The following is a 24,373-nucleotide window of genomic DNA, read 5'->3' as shown; positions in this document are numbered from 1 at the left end:
TCCCACGTGCACCGGCGCACCCCTTTTGTTTCTTTTCGTGAGCGGGTGTTAAACGTTCTCGGAATGAACCGAGTTTTGTCAAGTGGCCTTGGTTTACCACCGGTAGACCACCTGTCAAGTTTCGTTCCATTTGGAGGTCGTTTGATGCTCCAACGGTTAACCGGGTAACCGCAAAGTCCTTTTGTGTGTTGCAGCAAAAAACCCTCTCCAAACAGTCCAATAACCCCTCTAAGTCACCTCCATGCTCTCGGTCGTTCGATCACGATCGTGTGGGCGAAAACCGTGCCTCATTTAGACTCTCCTAGCTCCCTATGCCTCTATAAACACCTCCCCCTCCGAAATCCGGGTCCAAACCCTACCCACCGCTCCCTTCGCGCGCCGGACACGTCCGCCAGGCGCCGGACGAAACGCGCCGCCGCCCTGAGCCAGTGGCAAGGCGACACGTGTCTCCGCCGCCGCCCCACCGCCGCCGGCCCGCGAGGCCCGCGTCTGGCCCGCGGAGCCCGCCGCCGCCCGACCGCGCCCGAGGCACCCCCGCCGCCCGCGCGCCTCCGCCTCCGCCCGTGCGCCGCCTGGGTTCGCCGCGCCTCGCCGCCAGCGCTCGTCTCCGCCGCCGTCCGACGCCATCGCCGGCGCTCCCCGCCGATCCGCCGCCGCCTCTCTCCCTCGCCGCCGCGCCCGGTCGCCGGGACCCGCGCCGGCGTGCCCCGTCGCCTCCCCGACCCCGGCGAGCTCCTCCACCTCCGGCCGCCGTCTCCTCTCCGTCTCCGGCGAGCGCCGCGCCTCGAAGCCCATGCCGAAGAACCCTAGATCTGGGATCAGGTCGACCCCGTATTTTCCTCCAAGTCCCCGAACTATTGCAATATATTGCGCTGTTCATCACATCATATCTCATCGCATTCTGCTCCATTTTCCGTGCATGATATATCGAAATGTTCGTCTCAAGATGCTCTTCATTTTGTTCCATTGTGTCATGATCATTTGAGTCCATCTTGATGCCCAAATCTCTTGTGCAAGAGTGCTATATGATGCTTACTGCTGTTAATTATCAGAACTTGTTGATTTGTTATTTTTGTTGCATTTGATGTGTGCATCTTATGGGCATGAGCTCTACAGGTGTTTTGATCTATGCCATGCCATCTTTACAGAGGTGTATGCCATGTATTTTTTTGATCTATGTGGTGACTAGCACAAGCATGCAAACTAGGCTTCGTGATGTTTCTGTTTTCAGGGACTTAGAATTTTGCTAAGTCATTGCTCTGCTGATATTTTATGCCATGTATCCATGTTGCTACAGTGAGATCCATGCTTCTTTTGAGTATGTTCAGTAAGGATGTTTTGGACATATAGATGTGCTCTATCCATCCATGCCCCTGTTTGCAATTATGGAGTGACCTAGCATGTCTCAATCTTGCTCTACTTTTGCTATAAAACGTTCCTGGCAGATTGTTTACATGCTAATCAATTTTGCCAAGGTTGTTGTAGTTGATCCTTGCATGCTATGAGCTTATTCTTGCCATGGTCAGCTTCATAAACATGCCATTTTGCTGTAGGTATGCTTTTTTTTCCATGCATCGCTTCGTGATGAGTGAATCGAGCTCACAAAGATGCCTTCATAATTCTGTTAATGCCATGCTCTGTTTTCTGCCAAGTCCGAAACCTGTTAACGAAACTTGCTATGTTTACATGGGCGCCATCATATCTTCTGATCCTTTTTGTCTCATGGTCAGTAAGGGATTTTTGTTCTATGCATTTAGTAGATTCATTCCATGCCTTGTTTTGCTATGTTAAGTTCCTGTAGCATGTTGATTGCTTGCTCTGAACATTGCTACCTGATGTTGTTTCTGCCATGTCCAGTAATTTCACCAAGTCTGTGAACCTGATATCTTTTGCACTTTTGACATGCTTGTTCGAACCTGTTATTGTGTGATCTAGCCATAGCTCAGTGTTCATCTTTTGTCAAGCATCTCCTGTAGATTACTGCCATATGATTTGTTGCTATGTTGGTGTGATGTAGCATAGTTACTTGTTGCATTCTAAGTGCTATCATGCTGTTAATCGCAGATTCGTGTCATTCTTGTTTTGCTTGCCATTTGCAAACCGTGCATCCGTTTCCGGTGATCTTTATATCGATTTCGACCGAAATCATCTCACCTTTCCAGTGGCATACTTGGTTTGCTAAGTTACTACCTTGTTCATTCTTTTTCTTCCGGAGCACGCATATGCATCGCATATCACATCCCGCATATCATGCATGTTTTGCATCATGTTGCTTGTGCATTTCCCGTGTTTGATTGTGGTTCCATTGCTTGTGTTCTTGTTGTGGGTAGAGCCAGGAGACGAGTTCATGAATGAGGAACCTGTTGAGTACGCTTACGAGGATCAAGCTTTCGACAACTCTGAGAACCTTGCAGGCAAGATGACCATACCCTCGAAATCACTTCTATCTTTGCTTTGCTAGTTATTCGTTCTACTGCTATGCTGCGCTACCTACCACTTGCTATATCATGCCTCCCATATTTCCATGTCAAGGCTCTAACCATCCTTTCCTAGCAAACCGTTGTTTGGCTAAGTTACCGCTTTTGCTCAACCCTTCTTATAGCGTTGCTAGTTGCAGGTGAAGTTGAAGTTGGTTCCATGTTGGAACATGGATATTTTGGAATATCACAATATCTCTTATTTAATTAATGCATCTATATATTTGGTAAAGGGTGGAAGGCTCGGCCTTATGCCTGGTGTTTTGTTCCACTCTTGCCGCCCTAGTTTCCGTCATACCGGTATTATGTTCCTTGAGTTTGCGTTCCTTACGCGGTTGGGTGATTTATGGGACCCCCTTGACAGTTCGCCTTGAATAAAACTCCTCCAGCAAGGCCCAACCTTGGTTTTATCATTTGCCACCTAAGCCTTTTCCCTTGGGTTTTCACGAGCCCGAGGGTCATCTTTATTTTAACCCCCCGGGCCAGTGCTCCTCTGAGTGTTGGTCCAAACTAGAGCACCGTGCGGGACCGTCCCTTGGCAACTTGGGTTATGTTGGTACCTGTACGCTTCACTTATCCGGTGCGCCCTGAGAACGAGATATGTGCAGCTCCTATCGGGATTTGTCGGCACAGTCGGGTGGTCTTGCTGGTCTTGTTTTACCATTGTCGAGATGTCTTGTAAACCGGGATTCCGAGACTGATCGGGTCTTCCCGGGAGAAGGTTTATCCTTCGTTGACCGTGAGAGCTTATGATGGGCTAAGTTGGGACACCCCTGCAGGGTATTATCTTTCGAAAGCCATGCCCGCGGTTATGAGGCAGATGGGAATTTGTTAATGTCCGGTTGTAGAGAACTTGACACTTGACTTAATTAAAATACATCAACCGTGTGTGTAGTCGTGATGGTCTCTTCTCGGCGGAGTCCGGGAAGTGAACACGGTTTGAGTTATGCATGAACGTAAGTAGTTTCAGGATCACTTCTTGATCATTTCTAGCTTCGCGACCGTTGCGTTGCTTTCTCTTCTCGCTCTCATTTGCGTATGTTAGCCACCATATATGCTTAGTGCCTACTGCAGCTCCACCTCATTACACCACCCCTTTCCTATAAGCTTAAATAGTCTTGATCTCGCGGGTGTGAGATTGTTGAGTCCTCGTGACTCACAGTTTCTACAAAAACAGTTGCAGGTGCCGACGATACCAGTGCAGATGATGCAACCGAGCTCAAGTGGGAGTTCGACGAGGAACGTGGTCGTTACTATGTTTCTTTTCCTGATGATCAGTAGTGGAGCCTAGTTGGGACGATCGGGGATCTAGCATTTGGGGTTATCTTATTTTCATTTGGATTTGACCGTAGTCGGTCTATGTGTGGATTTTGAATGATGTATGAATTAATTTATGTATTGTGTGAAGTGGCGATTGTAAGCCAACTCTCGTTATCCCATTCTTGTTCATTACATGGGATTGTGTGAAGATGCCCCTTCTTGCGACAATACCACAATGCGGTTATGCCTCTAAGTCGTGCCTCGACACGTGGGAGTTATAGCCGCATCGTGGGCGTTACAGTCTCTTCTTACAAGTTGCGGTATTTTCTCGGGGACGAGCAAACCTTACAGCTTGGGGGAGTTGATGAGTCCAATTTGTGTGGTAATTTTGGCTGTTATTTTGTGCCTTTATAATAGGCCTTGCGGAATTTTACTGTGTACGCGCACTTATTTTGTTATTTTCGATATCAAAATCTCATGATGGACTCATTCCTTTTCGATATCCACAGCTTATGAAAAGGATTAAATAGGAAGCACTGGCGGCGGCTCTAGAGAAAAAGACGGCCAACCATAAGACCGAAGCGCTCGTATGAGCGGTCGTGTCACGTGCCAGGAGAACCGCCTCGTCAACTATTTCCACCCCGTGAAATCAGGTCGGGGATAAGATGCCCAAAGACGCCAGAAACTCATCCAGAAGGAGGAACCCTAGCCTCCAGATTGATACGGAGGGGGAGCTTCCTGGGGAGGAGATCACCATCTTCATCACCATCCACAAGGAGGGCTTCAACATCATCACTGTTGTCATCATCATCATCCACTTCCTCTTCATTGTAACCCATCAAGAGCCCTAGAGGGTCGACTTGAGTGTTACATGTGTAATCCCTCCATGTTCACCATTACCACTTGATGATGTGTGTTGCCTCCATGTGTGAGTAGTTCATGTAGTTCTCAGGGATAGGGATGAATCCTAGCGTGTAATAGATCATTTGATACTAGGATTTAATATCCTCTTTGCATGTTTATGTTAATGATCTTCTTGATATTCGGTGAACTCAACCATCCAATGTATGCCAATTTTGGACGAAAGGTTATTACTATTGGCGGATTGGCTGGTTGCAAAGGTAGGTGGCGTGATAGGCCCTATCTCTCTTTGTCCCGAACCGTTGCGGTAGGGGGTAAAACAGAGGCCACTTATAGGCTACGTCCATGGGGACCCTTTTCCCCTTAATCACCGTTTGGTAACCGGAGTGGGAAAGAACGGTGATGGCGTATATGATATGGGGTTGCCGAGTGTATGCACGTATCTATATCGACTCTACCCACAAATAGAAATATGCAAAGTGGCTTAGGAATCTGAAGTAGCATTGTGTTTAGGCACCGCTATAGATTCACACTAGTGGGGAATCCGGACTCCTTGGGAACGCCTTAATATTATTGATTTCAACGCTCTTTTGTGCTACCTTTATTTCTCACTTTTCTTGCACTTTTTACTATTACACTCGCTACACCATTATCTTTACTACTGCTTTGGATAACTGCTACCTCTTGAGCATGCGTTGGTTTTCCCTTGAAGAGGAAAGGATGATGCAGCAGAGTAGCATAAGTATTTCCCTCAGTTTTTGAGAACCAAGGTATCAATCCAGTAGGAGGCCACACGCAAGTCCCTCGTACCTACACAAACAAATAAGAACCTTGCAACCAACGCGATAAAGGGGTTGTCAATCCCTTCACGGCCACTTGCAAAAGTGAGATCTGATAGAGATGATAAGATAATATTTTTGGCATTTTTATGATAAAGATTAAAATTAAAGAAAGCAAAATAAACGGCAATAGAAATATCTAGTTGACGGAAGATTAATATGATGGAGAATAGACCCGGGGGCCATAGGTTTCACTAGTGGCTTCTCTCAAGATAGCATAAGTATTACGGTGGGTGAACAAATTACTGTCGAGCAATTGATAGAAAAATGCATAATTATGAGAATATCTAGGCATGATCATGTATATTGGCATCACGTCTGTGACAAGTAGACCGACTCCTGCCTGCATCTACTACTATTACTCCACACATCGACCGCTATCCAACATGCATCTAGAGTATTAAGTTCATAAGAACAGAGTAACGCATTAGGTAAGATGACATGATGTAAAGGGATAAACTCAAGCAATATGATATAAACCCCATCTTTTTATCCTCGATGGCAACAATACAATACGTGTCGTTTCCCCTACTGTCACTGGGATCGAGCACCGCATGATTGAACCCAAAGCTAAGCACTTCTCCCATTGCAAGAAAGATCAATCTAGTAGGCCAAACCAAACTGATAATTCGAAGAGACTTGCAAAGATAACCAATCATACATAAAAGAATTCACAGAAGATTCAAATAGTGTTCATAGATAATCTTGATCATAAACCCACAATTCACCGGATCTCGACAAACACACTGCAAAAAGAGTTACATCAAATAGATCTCCAAGAAGATCGAGGAGAACTTTGTATTGAGATCCAAAGAGAGAGAAGAAGCCATCTAGCTAATAACTATGGACCCGAAGGTCTGTGGTAAACTACTCACACATCATCGGAGAGGCTATGGTGTTGATGTAGAAGTCCTCCGTGATCGATGCCCCCACCGGCGGAGCGCCGGAAAAGGCCCCAAGATGGGATCTCACGGGTACAGAAGGTTGCGGCGGTGGAATTAGGTTTTCGTGGTGCTCCTCAATGGTTTCGGGGTATGTAGGTATATATAGGAGGAAGAAGTAGGTCGGTGGAGCCACGAGGGGCCCACGAGGGTGGAGGGCACGCCCCCCTGCCTCGTGGCCTCCTTGATGATTTCTTGACGTCCACTCCAAGTCCTCTGGATCACGTTTGTTCCAAAAATAACTCTCCCGAAGGTTTCATTCCGTTTGGACTCCGTTTGATATTCCTTTTCTGCGAAACACTAAAATAGGCAAAAAAAACAGCAATTTGCACTGGGCCTTGGGTTAATAGGTTAGTCCCAAAAATAATATAAAAGTGTATAAATAAGCCCATTAAACATCCAAAACAGAATATATGATAGCATGAAACAATCAAAAATTATAGATACGTTGGAGACGTATCAATAACTTACAACTTGCAGGCATATTCTTTAAATCTTTGAAGAGACAAAAGATTAATTCATATGCTCCCGGTGGGATCGATACTCTTACTTCAAAAAAGCTACAATTAAACCTTGTGCACTTGCGGGTCATCAGCAACCATATAATATTAACACATAGTCTTACTCGAAAGTAAACAGAGTAGCTCACAACCGAAGTATAAAAGTATGAAACGAGAAATAAAAGCTTTTACAAGATCATAGAATAATCAAAGATAACACGAGGGCTTGCAATGTCTCCAAGCACAGGAATCCTGATAGAACACTCCTCCCCCATTAGCATCGAGACACCAAAAAGAGAAAAGATGATGCTAACGTGAGGATCCAAGCTCGAGGACGGCACTGGCAGCATAATCATCCTCATCCTCAGGGATATAGCGAAGGCGGGGGTTGGAGTAGTCCGTGGCAATACTGTCAACGTCCTCGCGACCAGGTGGTCGAGCCTCTCTCCAATGTTCTCTGCCTTAATTACCTTCAGCTCTCTCCACATCTTCTTCCTGCAGTTAACATCCCTGATGTGAGGCCTGGCACTGGACTGACACATCTTGAACAAGTTGTTGAACCCACGAAAAAGCATGTTCTTCTCCTTCTTGTTGAACGAAGGTGAAGAAGGAATAGTGTGAGCAAAGCCAGTGGGATCCTGTGCGGTGGCACCTCATGATGAGGAACCACCCACCTCAGTAGCAGCAGACGCCTTCCAGGATTGGGCTTCTTACGCACTAAGTGTGGCATATCATCATGCACCTGACGTCTGAAGTTGGTGAATCTAGTAGGCAGAGAGATAGGCAACTTCTGCAAAAGCTTATCACGGCCATCAATCTTGGCCTCAATGAGAGCCTGGATGAATAGTGTAAACACAACTAACTTGTTAAACACAGAAGTCCTCATCTCCTCAAACATGAAATTGAGCACATCGACCTTCTTATCCTCATAGTCATAAACAAGCAAGTCAATAGTGCTGCCCCAAAACTCATCATACGAACATGTCTTGGGGGACAAGGAGCTCTGGAAGATCTGGCGAAGAGTGTCATATTTGGACAATAGCTCCTGAATATCGCCAACATCAGTAATAGGAGTGCCCTCCTTATATGCAAAAGCAAGATCCCTTCTGTGACGACCGTGCTGAAACACTATGCCATAGCCCTCCTGAGGCTCAGAGGAGAACTGATACCCTGTGATAGCAGTTAAGTCAGATTTGGATTCCCTCAAAGTAGCACCCCGTGAGTGCCACACAAATGAACGATCAGATCTCCTGTCAAATACATAGTGGCATAGAACTATAGTATAAAGAACCTCATTGTAAGCCTTGTTGAACTACAGAAAGCGAAGCAAATCCATTCTTCACAGAACATGATACACATCAGGAAAAAGATCAGTGCAAGTGCTGATGTACTCCATATCCAGACTGCGGTGGGGAGCTACCTTGTGCTTCTTCACTCTTAGAACCTCCTCAAAAGTGTGGTGTTGAAACACTTTGGTCTTGTACCTGTAATATATGTTGGTTTGGTATTCCTGTTATCACGTGAATGTGTACCGTGAGATATGATCTCTCGGCTGGTGCACATCACAGTCAATTGAATGAATTTGTGTGTGACAGTGTTGATGCCAAAGATGATGTTGTCGAAGCTATAAAAGTTGGTGCATCCAAACAGGTTTGCTAGGCCCATGGACATGTCGGGACAAAGGCACGCATCAGTGTTGTTAGTACCAAGCGTACGTAGATGGGGACCATCATGAACTTTACACCATGTCAGAGGGACTAGCAGAAGAGGCCTCTAAAACAGTTGTGATGCAAAATGCCATGTGGGTAGAAGGTGATGACGTTTCCCATGGTTCTCCAAGTAGATGAACTAGTCAGTGAAGAGACGGTGACGCTAGCGAGGAGAGTGTATTGGAAAAATAAGGTGTTTTCCACTGAACTCGAGGTAGTCTGAAGGGCCACATTGGTCGCATATAGAAGCACGGTGGCGGAGCGTGGGGATGGGGATGTAGACTATGAGCGGCAACACTACGAACCGAGGGAACAATGTAGTTGCGGCTCATGATTCGGTGCTTCGATTTGTGATAAGCTCCTTACTCCTTCACCCAATCCCTTCCAATCTACAGAATTGTGCTTCGATTCGTGATAAGCTCTACACAAGAACGATGCACGTCGATGTTGTGATTCCACTCCCATGATCGGTTACTAGTTTCGCTGACTGTAATTCTTCAATTTTGTGTTCAAGTTTGGATCTTTACGGTATGTCGTTTGAAATTTACTTTGAGTGGCTTCCTCTCACCATTCCACACAACTTTTTTGTTGTAAGTTTTTTGTTTCGGCAATTATAAACTAATCTCTACTCCTATAAAAATGGGAGTTGGTGACAACAGTGTGTCTGCCGACAGCTGGGATACTGCCCCCCACCTCCCCTCCCCTCGCGTCGTCCTTCCCAGGGCGACCCGAGGGCCCCTAGGGTTTCCCTAGGCGCCGTCCCCTCCACCCCTCCCTCCCTACCGTCACCCGAGGGAGTCGTCGGGCACTGCCTGGGCGACTGCCGATGACGGTGGTCGTGGGGCTTCGTCGCTTCGCCCGCTGTGGCGTTGGACCTAAGAAGCCTGGGCGGCGGCCCGGCCGGTAAGGCGGCGCCGTCCTTCGGCTGGCGGCGCGCGCGGGAGGTGATGGCCGGCCCCCTTGGCTGCTCGGGCAGCGAGGTCCCGGCGGGTAGTGGTCGCGGCGCGGCGAGGTTCCTCCTCCTCTGCTCCAGATCTGAAGGTCAGGTTTTTCCCCCTCTCTGCTCTCCTTGCTGGATTCGCCTGATTCCGGGCCGCTGGTCGCCGGATTTGGTGCCGGCGGGGTGATCCCCGAGCAGGTGGTGCTGGACGAGCCCGGGGGAAACCCTTGTTGGTATTTCCAACGCGGCGGCGGCGGCGCCCTTTTGCGTCATTCTGCTCGTTGGAGTCGTAGCCGTGGGCTCTCCTCCACACCCCGGCCATGCCTCCCGGGCGAAAGCTCAAATCCCGGCCTGGGATGGACGGCGGCGGCGCCTGGTGCGCCGTGTCCTCCTTGGAGGCGCCGTCTGGGGAAGTTTGGTGCTTTGGGGGCGTGTAGCAGTTGAAGGTGGGTGCCTGGCGTTTGTGGAGTCCGTGGTGTCCCTTCTGTGCAGGTTTCAGATCCAGCCACAAGTGCTCTGCGGTGGTGTTTGCAATGTCCCGGCGGGTCGGCGCCCTCGAGTATGGGCGGAAGGGGATCGGGTTCCCCTTCCCGGCAGCAGCAACACCGCAGGTGCCGATTCGGCTGGTTCTTGAGTTCCTCGTTCCTAATCTTCGCCATGTGGCTCGACAGCTTCTTCCTTTCGGCGACTCTCCCGGCGGCTTTCCCTCTTCCATCGGTCTCCTTCGGCGCCTGCGTTGCAGCTTGCGTGTGTGTGCTCCGGCATGATGTGGTTGGCCCCATTGCTGGCCCGGTCTTGAGACCAACCTATGCTCTAACTCTCGGGTGAGCATCTCTACACTTCGACGGTGCTGCGCCTTCGAGCCTAGGCGAGGGGAAAGGATCCCCTTCGGTGTTAGAGAAGGCATGTGTTGTGTCATCTCCAGTTTCGGGTTTCAGCCATGTGCCCGATCTATTTTGGCGGTTGCAGATCCTCGTGGCTTCTTCATAGTCGTTTCAGGGCCTTTGTGTAGAGGGCTTATCCTCAATTAGCTGTTCTTTAATGTAATTTTCTGTTCGCTGGTTGTAGGTGTAGCATAGTAAGCCGTTCTTCTTTCTCCCTTGTATCCTTTAGCCGCTGCTTTGTTCGTGGTCTGCTCTTGTACTCCTGGCCGGTTGATGGCTTTGTTAATTCAAAGTCGGGCTCCTCTGAAGCCTTCGTTTCAAAAAAACGGTGTGTCTGCTTTTGTGCCATCTGCACCATCTGATCCGGAAGGTACGGCTGATCTTGAGACCAAGTGCCCCTTGCACTTTTGCAAAAAACACCCCACACACCGGAACTGTTTTTTAGATGAAAAAAGAGCTGGAAGTTCTTCGTCTCTCGCGATAGAAACAGAGTCTTCGATAACTCCCAGACTCCCCACCGCGGCACCGCCGGTCCCCTCTCCTCTCTTTGCCGCCCAAACTCCGGCCACGCCGCCCCAACTCTGGCCGCTCCCCTTCCCTGCCCCGCATCCCTCGCATCCATCCAGGCTCCAATTCTGACATCTGACACCGATTCAACCACGCTAGGATACAGCTGCACGGTGACGGCGGAGCAGGAAGCTAGCAGCGGCGAGCCACCGATGGACGCGCAGGAAACTAGCACAACAGAGCGCACAAGGTAATTTCCTTTCTTTCAATAAATTTCACCTCACATCTTCGTCTCAACTTCACGGCCGCAGCAAACCTGCAGCTCGTGAACGCCTTCTCGTGCAATGGCGTCTGGTTGTATTGAGATGATTAATATGTGGCCAAATTTCTATGAAAAGTTTGTACGGATGTTCTAAAGTACTGCAGCAAATTTGGAATACATTAACGTTGAATCATATATGTATGTTCAATTTATTTATTATGCTATTGTTCAGATTATTAACCTTATTATAACTTCCATCGTCCCTCGCGTCGCTCTCGCGGGCGGCGGCGGGGGAACCCTAGCCTCCACTCCGCGCCCGCCTCCTACACCATCCCCTCCCCTCGCCGCCGCCAGAACGAAGCCCGGTGCGCGTCGGCGGCGGCGGGGCCTTTCTTCTCCTCCCGGCGTGCGGCTGTAGCGCGAGATGCAGCGGCGCGGCGGAGTCTTGGTGCTGATGCAGAGAGGGCACGTCGGGCGGCGCGAGCGGGCGGCCAGGCTGTGGCATCTACGCGTGGGGTTGGCTCCGGGGCGGCGGCGCGGGCACGGATCCATCGCGGATCTGGTCCTGCGGGCGCGGTCTCGGCCTTTCCTGCTCGGCCGGCCGGTTTCGGTGGGGGGACTTCTCCTTGCTGTGATCTGGCCGCGGTGGCCTGGATCATTCAGATCCCGGCAGGGATGGCGGCGGCCCGTGCACGAGAGATGGAGGTCTTCGAACAGATCTGGGTGAAAACCTACTATTGGCTATTGCCAAGGCCGGCGACGGCGACGCTCTCTGCGTCGTTCCCTTCCTGAAGGCATCGCCGTGAAGAAATTCAAGGCCACTCTCTGCTACCTCCGGGGGAAACCCTAGATCAGTAGATCGGATGACGGCGGCTCTCTGGTGTCATTTCTCCCTTGGGGGCATCATTCTTGGAGGTGCACATGGGTTCGAGGGACCGGAAGACGGCGTCTTTGATGGAGCGGTGCTTCATCTTACACATTGATGATGGCGGATCTCGGTGGCGTGGCGCTGTAGAGACTCGGCGTCTGATGCGCGGAGATGGACTCGCGCAGGAGGAGGAAGCTGTCTGGCGTCATGGTGGCGTTGATGGCAGAGAGGCCTGGCAAGGTCGGTGCATCAGTTCTGCTCTGAGGATGGACCGATGGAAGATGGAGGTGACGGCCCTTGCAGCGTGCGGTGCTCACTGTGAGTGTGCCAGACCGGTGTGGGACCCATTCCAGGTAGTGGCTTGGATGGGACACCCGGCTTGAGATGTTAGGTTTTGGTGCGATGTCTGTTTGGTATTAGGCCCGGACATTCGGCACACCTTCATCAAGGGGATAGGAGTAGCAACAGCGTTGCCAAGTTGGTGGCTTCAGGCTTATTGATGTATCACCTTGTATGGTCTTTGTGAATAATTAATAATATGGTTGCATGCATCTTCCAGATGCAGAGGCCGGTACATCCTCCTTTTCCAAAGAAAAAATAACTTAAAAAAGTGGAGTATTTGTTTCTTTCTATAATGGTCATTTATTTGTCAATCCGTTTATAGATCGTTGTTTTACGATCAAGTAGCACATGAACATTTTCCCGGAGCTTCAGGGACATTACAGACAATTTCTATCAAAAGCACAGTTTCGCGGTTGCTCAACTTTCAGCTTTTTCACAGTTACCACCTCACGGCTGCTTTCTGACAGCTCACGGCAGCTTTTCTGAAATCCACAGCTCAACCAAATACCACCTCGATAATTAGGGTCTCAATAAATCAGATTTTGCTTTGAGCATGCCCGAGTAGCTCTCCTTCTAGATCCGGTTGTGCAGTCAATTGGAGACAAAGAGGATAGCAGTGGTTGCTGGCTTGCTGCCATGTCCAAGTATGTTCTCTATAGTAAGTTGCTCCATTTTTCGTTGTTTGCTTGAGTCTCTTTTGTGCAGGCCTTGGTTCTCGACCTAGACCCTTTTTTCATATAGCCTACCAGCGCCAGGAACGCCATGATTGGCCCAGGCATTGTAGACACGGAGGATTTGTGCCGGTGGCGAACTACTCATTCCTGGTGGCACTGATGCCAATTACCACGAGCCATTGTGTCCGTTCCCAGCGACGATCATCCCTTCATAATTTATGTATTTCTCCTATCAGACCTGAGAAATTGGTCAATTTTTTAGTACAGATGTGTATCAGATCTGTGTGTGATTGAAACTGTAGTCTCTCCTAAACATGTGATTTGTTAAATGTTTAGAACGAATCGGTTGTGGATCCGCTCAGTACCTTGTGAGCTGCAGATTTAGACTTCCTACTTGATTCTTTGCGGAAGCTTGCAGTTCATCCTTGGTGAAATTCACTGTACTCCATCATCGGGTTGGTACCAGATTTGCTATTCAGTATCTAGACTGTTTTTTCATTTTGGCTTGTGACAGATTTTTGTACTTGGCATGTTTTGGTGCCAGATAAATAGAGGATCATGATCAAGGACGACTAAATGTATAATTAAGTACATAAGTTCTTGAGTCACACACTTTGTATCTAGTAATTTAGCTTCCCAGCTCGCTATATGTTATTCTGTGTTGAACATAATCTGAAATAATCGCTTTTTCAAAAAGCATATACATACTCTGTAGTTGTGTGAGATCGACTTGGAACTGCTATATGATATAAGATATGTGGCACTAATAATAGCCTTCTAACATTTTGTCTAATATGTGCCAATGAGTGCAGTGTTGCTTGTAGCTAGATAGATTTTTTATGACTTCAACACGTCCCTTCCATCTCCTAGATGATGTGTTATCCCAAACTCCTTTGAGTTCATATATCAGTTTTAATCTCTCAAGTAAATTTTGATATTGTGTAAGTTATATATACTTGAAATCCCATGGGAAATGGCGTTATTCTTTTCTAAGACACTATTCATGACTGTATACTCATATACCAAAATGAACCGACATAATTGTTGGAAATGTTATAAAAGAAGTATCTCTTAATTAGTTTAGTTCCATGGTTGAGCAAATCCTATCTGACTCTCATTTTGCAGATACTCGCTCAAACACACCATGTCGTGGGCTGGCATACCATGGCTGGAGACGAGACGGAGCGCTCGAAGTGTACCCACATTATATAGTCTCTTGGCAGATTTAGATTCCCCTAAAAAAATGATACTGTTGTGTTCATGTTGAATACTATTTCAGGTTCGCGAGGCAACAACTACTAGAAGAAATTTTGCAATTTTGCATTTTTAGCACATTCTGGTTGTGAGTAAATGTATTTTAGTTTAAGGAATATGTATGCTTGTGGCCAGCTGCAGTTTAACATTTTGTCAATTTTTGCTAAGATTTTCTCCTGTAATTATCTGATTACTATTTGACCAACATCGTTTGCAAATATTTATTTTTGACGATTTTCCTTTTTTTTGTAGGTTTGACAAGAATTCGGTATATGTTCTAAATGTTCGGCTTAGAAGAAGCGTTTTATCGGATGGGAACCGTATGTTTGATTGTGCTATGTGTACCTATCAACTTTATGACATCGATTTGATCAATGTCTCAGTACATTCTTTTGTTGTTCCTTATCTTTCCTCATTCCGTAGTGTAGCAAGGGCATGTTGATCTATATCTCCAACTATATTGTGCTACCCGTGAATCGACATGTGGTTAAATGATTGGGAGGCTGGCTGGTATTTCTAACCCATCAGAGTTCGAATCCTAGATTTGAGATCGATGCTCGCATTTTTTCGAACACCCCAGCCGCCGCGACTGCATCTAGCAGACGGCCGGGTGACCATCGCGATTGAAACAAAGGACGAAGGATTGCCTTTTGCGACTGTAGGAGAAGGATTTCTGTGGATTTCTCCAGTGCACTCGTGAGCTCTGACATAACATGCCGGACGCTGCGACAGTGACGGCCCCCTGTCTGGCCATTTAGTGTCCTAATTCGCATCCATTTGTTTTATCTGTGTACACCGAGCTCTCAATCTCCAATATACAAGAGCAGAACGAGTACTTTGGTTGAACGCCTGCAAAGACGGGTGACTAGTGGTAGAGTAGCAAGCAGAACGGGATTGTGAAATCATGAAGCCAAAGCTAACAGCCATGACACTAAGCCAGCAATGGCACTGTTATAGAATTAATTTAATGTTACAAGGCTTGGCACCAATGGTATCTTGGCTTGTTGAGGGAATCCAAAGACCATACTGTGGATGCTCTAACAGCAAATGTCTTCTAAGCGCTCAAACAAAAAATAGTACCAAGAGAACTGTAGGTCAAGCAGTGATAACAGTAAAATAACAGCAAGCTAGTTCAAGAGAAATATCATGAAAACAAGATTCAGAACAGAGCATCCACATTCCACAGGTTTTAATCAGAAGCTACACAAGCATATAACAAGCCCCATATCTAATGCTCATACAGAAGTTCAAGGAGGCTGTTAATCAACATCAGCAGTATGCACTAACAACTAACATGGGTAGACTCAAGTTCGAGCTGCTACACCTACCACAGATGTCCTAAAGCTACAGCATTTACCAACAATCCTCTCCCAGAGGATTATTTTCCTTCTTGGCCCAAGCAGAAAAGATACCAGATCAGCAAGAACAAATTGACTATCGCTTTGATGGAGGCTTCTCATCATCATCACCATCATCATCACCGTCATCATCATCTTCATCCTCCCCACCAGACCTCTTCCTCTTCGATGAGGATTGCGGCTTGACAGAATCCTCACCATCCTCAGCATCATCATCCTCAATCTCCTCATCCTCAGCACCATCACCATTTTCTTCCGGCTCAAAGTCACTGGAATGCTCTTCATCTTCAGCACGGCCAAGCGGCTGCACTAGATATTCAGTTCCTAGCTCCTCCTGCCAAACAACAGTGCAAGTGTCAACATTAGTTTTGACTGCTCACAACGATGCTAGTTGACTATTATAGGAATGTTCATCACAGATGAGAAGGGCAAACCAATTATTTGGTGGACAATCATCAATATAAATCAACTAGTGACAGATCAATATAAAATAACAGTTTAACTACAGTTTGGGATCAGACTGACGTGCAATTTCTCATCATTCTGAATAATCCATAAAGGACATCTGAGATGAAATAATCATCATTTCCCAAATAAAAGTGGATACTACTAACAAATTAGTTTAAAAACATAGGGGATCAGACTGACGTGCAATTTGTCACCATTCTTTTAAAAGCCCGTTTAGGACATATCTGATGAATTAATCATCATTTCCCCAATGAAGGTAAAACAAATTGACACAACAGCCTCTCACGAGTAGCCCAAAAAAAAAACTTCTATCTAGTAGTGCTTTGGATCAGATAGGCAAATCAGTTATTTTGCAACATATGGAGAGCTCTAGGCTCATCCTCAGAAACAGCCTCTGATATTCATCATCTCCTAGGCAAAATAAAAGAGAAAATATGAAGTATTTGAATAGAAATTTGGATCAGATAGGCAAATCAGTAATTTTGCAACATAGGTAGAGCTCTGGGCTCATCCTCAGAAACAGCCTCTGATATTCATCATCTCCTCGGCAAAATAAAGAATAGAAAATGAAAGTGTTTGAAAAGTACTTTGGATCAAATAGGCAAATCAGTTACTTTGCAACATAGTAGAGCTCTGGGCTCAACCTCAGAAACAGCCTCTGATATTCATCATCTCCTTGGCAAAATTAAAAATAAAAAAAAAATAGAAAGTGTTTGACTAGTGCTTTGGATCAGATAGGTAAATCAGTTATTTTGCAGCATATGAAGAGCTCTAGGCTCATCGTCAGAAACAGCCTCTGATATTCATCATCTCCACGGCAAAATAAAGAAAAGAAAATGGAAGTGTTTGACAAGTGCTTTGGATCAGATAGGCAAATCAGTTATTTTGCAACATAGGAAGAGCTCTAGGCTCATCCTCAGAAACAGCCTCTGATATTCATCACCTCCTCAGCAAAATAAAGAAATGAAAATGGAAGCGTTTGACTAGTGCTTTGGATCAGATAGGCAAATCAGTCAATGTGCAACATAGGACGAGCTCTAGGCACGTCCTCAGAAACAGCCTCTGATGATCCTCATCTCCAATCACACATGGACAGAGCTTAAAAGAAGGCCTACTATCAAATCTGACAGATCTACACTAAATATTTTGCATATATATGTGTATTTGGATCTGAGTGAGAAACGAGAACTAGGACAACTATCAAATCTGACAGATCTGCACCAAATTGGTTGCATATCTAGGTGGCTTTGGATCTGAGTGGGAAATAGTGAGATTTTGGGAAATAGTGAGATTTCCTGCAGACAAGATACCTTGGAAGATCGCAAGGCAGATCTAGTACAGTAAGACAATTCATAGATGGCATATCATAGCCCCATCTCTACTGTGTGGCTCATAGGTTAACAGCTCAGATGGAAAACCATCCCTAAACAAGGATTTTTTTTTCTTTTAACAACTAAATATAGCAAGTATATCGAAGGGGACATATACGTTGTCCTTGACTATTCTCGGAAAAGGGACGTGGTTCTGATCTGATGGGCTACACTGCAGACCACACAACAACGGACGGCCGGTGGATAAGCCAATTCAATGTCAACTACCACACAATGGAGGGACAGGTAAAGGTTGAACGGTATAGCAGAGTACAGTCGACAAGATCTAAACGAACACAGAGCAGAAAAGGCTGCAGGTTGAGCAAAATAACAAATCCCGATTTCTAAATCTATCTAACTAGCCAGATGCAACTGTCCTGCGTGCTTTTTTTCCAGATCTAAACACATTAATCGACAGCAACGAGAAATCAGGTTTCTTTGAGGAAAGCATGTATCGGCAAGATCTGAAGACAGATCTGGAATTTCTCTAACATAACGGAAGTATATGTTCTTGGAGTAAACGTAACCGAAAGTACTGAGATGGCATACATTTGAGATGGCGAGAAAAAATACAAGATGATGAGAAATTTATACCTCGGGCTCTTCCTCCTCGTCGACTTCGTCCTCCTCCTCCTCGTCATCGTCGTCGTCGTCGTCGTCGTCATCATCGTCACCGCCCTCCTCTTCATCGCCGCCGTCGTCGTCCTCGTCGGAGATGTCGACCACCTGCTGCGCCGCCGACCCCTTTTGCTCACCCTCCACCCCCTCGTCCTCGTCCTCTTCCCCATCGTCGTCGACTTCGTCGTCATCGTCGTCGTCGTCGTCGCCGTCAACCGCCTCCTCTTCATCTACCTCGTCGTCCACATCCACCACCTCGTCCGCCGCCTTTTTGGCGGCGGCCGCGGCAGCCTTGATGCGGGCGATCTCCGCCGCACGCTCGTCGCCTTCAACCGCCGGCTTCATCTCCTCCACTCTTCTACTACACACGAACTCTCGCGAGAAAATTTCTCCTCTGGTTTAAGTTGGTGTTGTGGTTGTGGAAAATTCAGGGGAAATTTTGGGCGATTTGTAGCCGGCGGGGAAGAACAAGAGGGCCGAGAGGCCTCTAGGTTTGGGCGGATGGGCCAGCACAGATCCTGGTCGTTGGGTACAAGAACAGGCACGCGGATCCGTGACGTGGCGGAGGATCGGACGGCTGCGAGGGGTTTGTTCGTGGGTGGTGAGAGCTCGTGAGGTGGGGGGAAACGGCTAGGGCTGACGGCAGCGTGAGGATTTGGACGCGACTAACGCCAGAGCGACACTAGTGTGGTTTGGGCTAAAACCCGCCGTTCTTTAGGCCCATCCCCCAGATGGTTGCGTTAAACACATATGTAACCAGAAGTTAGCCCACGCAGCAAAGGAAACTCCATCGCAGCTCCCACCAAACAGGACCTCCTGGGAACAAAATTTTGAAATTCTGAACATTTTTTAAAAGTAAACTATTTTGAAAAACATGAAAAAAAATTACAAAAAGCCAATAAATTTTGAAATTGAGAACAACAATTGAAGATTTTGACCAATTTTTGGGAAAAGTGAACAAATTTTGAAATTCCAAACACTTTTTTAAACAGAAAGTGTTTTTGAAAACATGAACAAAAAAAGGAAATTCTTGACCATTTTATGAACAAAATTTGAATAATTATGGGTAAAATCTCAAACAAAAAAAATGAAAAACACAAACATTTTTAAAATTTCAATTTTTAAAAATATTCCAAACATTTTTTGCAAATTGAGAATTCAAGAAAAAAATAAAAATAGAAATAAAAAATGATAAATAGAAAACCAACAGAAACTAGAAAAACAGTTAAAAAGATACCTAACATTAAAAACACCATTCAAGAACCTTATAGAAGGTCCCCAAAACCGATAGAAAGAACTTGCACGAAACCTATCGTTGTGCTAGCTAATGGGTTGACCATCTGTCGCTCGGTCACTCCTCTCCATATGAAGGGTCGACACTTTGTCGCAACCAAATAGGGTTCTCCCACCAAACCTCATCTCCCTTTTTTGACACCTTAGGGTTTCTTGTTCCTCTCGCTCACCGTTGATCGATGTTAAGACCTTTCTTTCCCCCTTATCTAGATCCTTCTCTGTTTGTTTCGCTCGGGTTGACTAAAGGAAGATCCGGTACCCCCTATCGCCTTAGTGGTCTGGGTTGAGAAGGATTAGCATGGGGTGTCTCGATCTAGTCTCCTTTCAGCCAGCAGCCCCCATGCATGGACCATCCAAAGTTCTTGAGCCGGCACATGAGCCTGACGTGCAAATTTCTGACATCTGTGAACTATGTCCTCTACATCCGCATGAGTTGTGAGCCAGTAAAAGCCATGTCGAAAAGCCTTCGCGACCAGAGACGTTGAGCCGGCATGATGACCACAATTGCCAGAATGAATTTCATGGAGAATCTCATGGCCTTCTGCAGGAGAAACACGACGCTGAAAAACGCATGTAATACTTCTCCTGCGTAACTCGCCATTGACTATAGTCATAAACTTAGACCTCTTGATAACCAGACGGGTGATGGTTTCCTCTTCAGGGGCTCGCCACGAGTAAGATAAGCCAGGCAAGGTATTGTCCAATCTGGTGTCGTAGGGACAAATGCAACAAGAGCCGCCTCCGGGTCAGTAATAGCAATGTCTTCCTCCGTCGGTAGTTTGACGGACGGGTTATGCAAAACATCCAGGAAAAAATTGGTGGAACAGGTTGCGTTGAGATCCTAGGCAAGACACCGCATCTGCTGCCTCATTGAGCTGGCGGTCAATGTGATCAACCTGGTATCCTTTGAAATGACCTGTGATGACTGTAATAGCGTGTCTGTAAGCCGCCATGAGAGGATCTTTAGAGCCCCAAGTCCTAGAGACATGTTGAGCAACTAAATCCGAGTCACCCAGACACCTGGCCCCGGTTGAGGTTCATTTCCTTAGCCATACGAAGCCCATGAAGCAAAGCCTCGTACTCAGCTGCATTGTTAGTACAGGGAAACATGAGTCTCAAAACATAACAAAATTCATAACCTCGTGGCGAAGTTAAGACAACTCCAGCCCCCGAGCCTTCCAATTGTCTGGGACCGTCAAAGTGTATTGTCCAGCACGTATTGTCCAGGTTCTCTTTGGTGACTTGTAACTCGGTCCAGTCGTTAATGAAATCCACTAAAGCCTGAGATTTGATAGATGTCCGAGGCACATACTTCAGATGATGTGGACCAAGCTCGATGACCCACTTGGCAACCCGGCATGTAGCCTCCCTGTTCTGGATGATATCTCCCAGAGGTGCTGAACTGACCACAATGATAGGGTGCTCCTGGAAATAGTGCTTCAATCTGTGACTGGCCATGAAAACACCGAAACCAGTTTCTGCCAATGTGGATACGGATGTTTTGACTCGGTCGGAACTTCACTTACATAATAAACTGGCTTTGAACTGGATATTCCTTTTCCCTCTTCCTTGTGTTCCACGACGACTGGCACACTTACCACTTTATTATTGGCAGCAATGTACATAAGCATCGAATCTTTGTCATGCGGAGCAAAAAGGATAGGTGGTTCTCACAATTTCTTCTTAAGGAGCTCAAAAGCTTTATCTGTTGCATCTCCCCAAACAAAATTGTTTGTTTTCTTGAGCAGCTGGTACAAAGGAATCGCCCTCACCCCAAGTCGGCTCATAAACCGACTCAAAGCCACCACACAACCCGTCAACTTTTGGACGGCATTGATGTTCGCCGGCTTGGCGAGTGTTGTGATGGCTTTGATTTTGTCCGGGTTGGCTTCAATACCTCGCTCTTGGAGGAAATATGCCCTAGAGGCAACAATAAAGTTGTTATTTATATTTCCTTATATCATGATAAATGTTTATTATTCATGCTAGAATTGTATTAACCGGAAACTTGGTGCATGTGTGAATACATAGACAAACAGAGTGTCCCTAGTATGCCTCTACTTGACTAGCTCATTAATCAAAGATGGTTAAGTTTCCTGACCATAGACATGTGTTGTCATTTGATGAACGGGATCACATCATTAGAGAATGATGTGATGGACAAGACCCATCCGTTAGCTTAGCATTATGATTGTTTAGTTTTATTGCTTTTGCTTTCTTCATGACTTATACATGTTCCACTGACTATGAGATTATGCAACTCCCGAATACTGGAGGAACACTTTGTGTGCTATCAAACATCACAACATAACTGGGTGATTATAAAGATGCTCTACAGGTGTCTCCAATGGTGTTTGTTGAGTTGGCATAGATCGAGATTAGGATTTGTCACTCTGAGTATCGGAGAGGTATCTCTGGGCCCTCTCGGTAATGCACATCACTATAAGCCTTGCAAGAAATGTGACTAATGAGTTAGTTGCGGGATGATGCATTACAGAACGAGTAAAGAGACTTGTCGGTAACGAGATTGAACTAGGTATGATGATACCGACGATCGAATCTCGGGCAAGTAACATACCGATGACAAAGGGAACAACGTATGTTGTTATGCGGTTTGACCGATAAAGATCTTCGTAGAATATGTAGGAACCAATATGAGCATCCAGGTTCCGCTATTGGTTATTGACCGGAGATGTGTCTCGGTCATGTCTACATAGTTCTCGAACCCGTAGGGTCCGCACCCTTAACATTCGATGACGATTTGTGTTATGAGTTATGTGATTTGATGACCGAAGTTTGTTCGGAGTCCCGGATGAGATCACGGACATGACGAGGAGTCTCGAAATGGTCGAGAGGTAAAGATTCATATATTGAAAGGTTACATTCGGACACCAGAATGGTTCGGGTTGTTTCGGATAAGTTTCGGAGTACCGGGGGTTACCGGACCCCCCTGGGAAGTTCATGGGCCTTCATGGGCCTTAGTGGAAAGGAGAGGAGGGCCACAAGGAAGACCGCCCCCCCCATGGCCAGTCCGAATTGGACTAGGGAGGGGGGCGGCGCCCCCTCTTTCCTTCTCCCCTCTTCCTCCTTCCCTCTCTCTCCCTCTCTTGGAAAGGAAGGGGACTCCAACTAGGATTGGGAATCCTAGTTGGACTCCCATATGGCGCGCGCCCTCCTATGGCCGGCCTCCTCTCCTCCCCCTAATACGTCTCCAATGTATCTACTTTTTCAAACACTTTTGCCCTTGTTTTGGACTCTAACTTGCATGATTTGAATGGAACTAACCCGGACTGACGCTGTTTTCAGCAGAATTGCCATGGTGTTATTTTTGTGCAGAAATAAAAGTTCTCGGAATGACCTGAAACTTCACGGAAAATATTTTTGGAATTAATAAGAAATACTGGCGAAAGAATCAACACTAGGGGGCCCACACCCTATCCACGAGGGTGGAGGGCGCGCGCACCCCCCGGGGCGCGCCCCCTGCCTCGTGGCCCCCCTGAGGCTCCACCGACCTCAACTCCAACTCTATATATTCACGTCCGGGGAGAAAAATCAGAGAGAAGGATTCATCGCGTTTTACGATACGAAGCCGCCGCCAAGCCCTAATCTCTCTCGGGAGGGCTGATCTGGAGTCCGTTCGTGGCTCCGGAGAGGGGAATCCATCGCCATCGTCATCATCAACCTTCCTCCATCACCAATTTCACGATGCTCACCGTCATGCGTGAGTAATTCCATCGTAGGCTTACTGGACGGTGATGGGTTGGATGAGATATATCATGTAATCAAGTTAGTTTTGTTAGGGTTTGATCCCTAGTATCCATTATGTTCTGAGATTGATGTTGCTATGACTTTGCTATGCTTAATGGTTGTCACTAGGGCCCGAGTGCCATGATTTCAGATCTAAACCTATTATGTTTTCATGAATATATATATGAGTTCTCGATCCTATCTTGCAAGTCAATAGTCACCTACTATGTGTTATGATTCGGTAACCCCGAAGTGATAATAATCGGGACCACTTTCGGTGATGACCGTAGTTTGAGGAGTTCATGTATTCACTAAGTGTTAATGCTTTGGTCTGGTACTCTATTAAAAGGAGGCCTTAATATCCCTTAGTTTCCAATAGGACCCCGCTGCCACGGGAGGGTAGGACAAAAGATGTCATGCAAGTTCTTTTCCATAAGCACGTATGACTATATTCGGAATACATGCCTACATTACATTGATGAACTGGAGCTAGTTCTGTGTCACCCTATGTTATAACTGTTGCATGACGAATTGCGTCCGACATAATTATCCATCATTGATCCAATGCCTACGAGCTTTTCACATATTGATCTTTGCTTAGTTACTTTTTCGTTGCCACTGTTACAAGCACTACAAAAACTACTACTATTACTTTTGCCACCGTATACTACTTTGCTACTAAATATTTTGCTGCAGATATTAAGTCTTCTAGGTGTGGTTGAATTGACAACTCAGCTGCTAATACTTGAGAATATTCTTTGGCTCCCCTTGTGTCGAATCAATAAATTTGGGTTGAATACTCTATCCTTGAAAACTGTTGCGATCCCCTATACTTGTGGGTTATCAAGACTATTTTCTAGCGCTGTTGCCGGGGGGCATAGCTCTATTCTTTGAGTCACTTGGGATTTATATCTGTTGATCACTTTGAGGAACTTGAAAGACAAAAAAACCAAGATGTATCCCTCAACTACGAGGGGAGGTAAGGAACTGCCATCTAGCGCTGCACTTGATTCACCTTCTGTTTTTAGTAAACTTGCGACACCTAAACCTACTCCTGCTATTGATTTTGATATGTCGGATGTTATTGATGATGCCACTTCTGCTATGCATGATACTTATGATGAAACTACTTCTATGCTTGATAATACCGTGTCATTGGGTGAATTTCTTGATGAACAACTTTCTAGGGTTAGAGAGAATG

The 24,373-nt window shown here is 46.4% G+C and overlaps 1 protein-coding gene, 1 long non-coding RNA gene and 7 other non-coding genes across 9 annotated transcripts; 1 reads left to right on the top strand and 8 right to left on the bottom strand.

The window, feature by feature from the left end:
* The first annotated feature begins 10,926 nt into the window (after window positions 1-10,926).
* On the top strand, window positions 10,927-14,838 carry LOC109771720 (uncharacterized). The gene is made up of 3 exons (XR_012205315.1): window positions 10,927-11,168; window positions 14,190-14,343; window positions 14,571-14,838. It is a non-coding gene; the product is annotated as an uncharacterized lncRNA (long non-coding RNA).
* A 611-nt stretch (window positions 14,839-15,449) lies between these two features.
* LOC109771713 (uncharacterized) lies at window positions 15,450-18,635 on the bottom strand. Its single transcript, XM_020330408.4, has 2 exons — window positions 18,109-18,635; window positions 15,450-16,010 (listed from the first exon to the last, which is right to left on the bottom strand). The coding sequence occupies exons 1-2, from the start codon at window positions 18,475-18,477 to the stop codon at window positions 15,753-15,755; spliced, it is 627 nt and encodes a 208-aa protein (XP_020185997.1). The 5' UTR covers window positions 18,478-18,635; the 3' UTR covers window positions 15,450-15,752.
* Window positions 16,185-16,270, bottom strand: LOC120962228 (small nucleolar RNA Z122). Its single transcript, XR_005753069.1, has one exon. It is a non-coding gene; the product is annotated as a small nucleolar RNA Z122 (small nucleolar RNA).
* LOC120962229 (small nucleolar RNA Z122) lies at window positions 16,308-16,395 on the bottom strand. The gene has a single exon (XR_005753070.1). It is a non-coding gene; the product is annotated as a small nucleolar RNA Z122 (small nucleolar RNA).
* LOC120962233 (small nucleolar RNA Z119) lies at window positions 16,466-16,560 on the bottom strand. The gene has a single exon (XR_005753074.1). It is a non-coding gene; the product is annotated as a small nucleolar RNA Z119 (small nucleolar RNA).
* LOC120962235 (small nucleolar RNA Z119) lies at window positions 16,598-16,697 on the bottom strand. Its single transcript, XR_005753076.1, has one exon. It is a non-coding gene; the product is annotated as a small nucleolar RNA Z119 (small nucleolar RNA).
* Window positions 16,868-16,962, bottom strand: LOC120962237 (small nucleolar RNA Z119). The gene has a single exon (XR_005753078.1). It is a non-coding gene; the product is annotated as a small nucleolar RNA Z119 (small nucleolar RNA).
* LOC120962234 (small nucleolar RNA Z119) lies at window positions 17,001-17,100 on the bottom strand. Its single transcript, XR_005753075.1, has one exon. It is a non-coding gene; the product is annotated as a small nucleolar RNA Z119 (small nucleolar RNA).
* Window positions 17,134-17,228, bottom strand: LOC120962236 (small nucleolar RNA Z119). The gene has a single exon (XR_005753077.1). It is a non-coding gene; the product is annotated as a small nucleolar RNA Z119 (small nucleolar RNA).
* Window positions 18,636-24,373: the final 5,738 nt, after the last annotated feature.

This window comes from Aegilops tauschii, chromosome 3, assembly GCF_002575655.3.
Source record: "Aegilops tauschii subsp. strangulata cultivar AL8/78 chromosome 3, Aet v6.0, whole genome shotgun sequence".
In the NCBI taxonomy this organism is placed as follows: domain Eukaryota; kingdom Viridiplantae; phylum Streptophyta; class Magnoliopsida; order Poales; family Poaceae; genus Aegilops; species Aegilops tauschii.
This window is presented reverse-complemented; position numbering and strand designations above follow the sequence as displayed.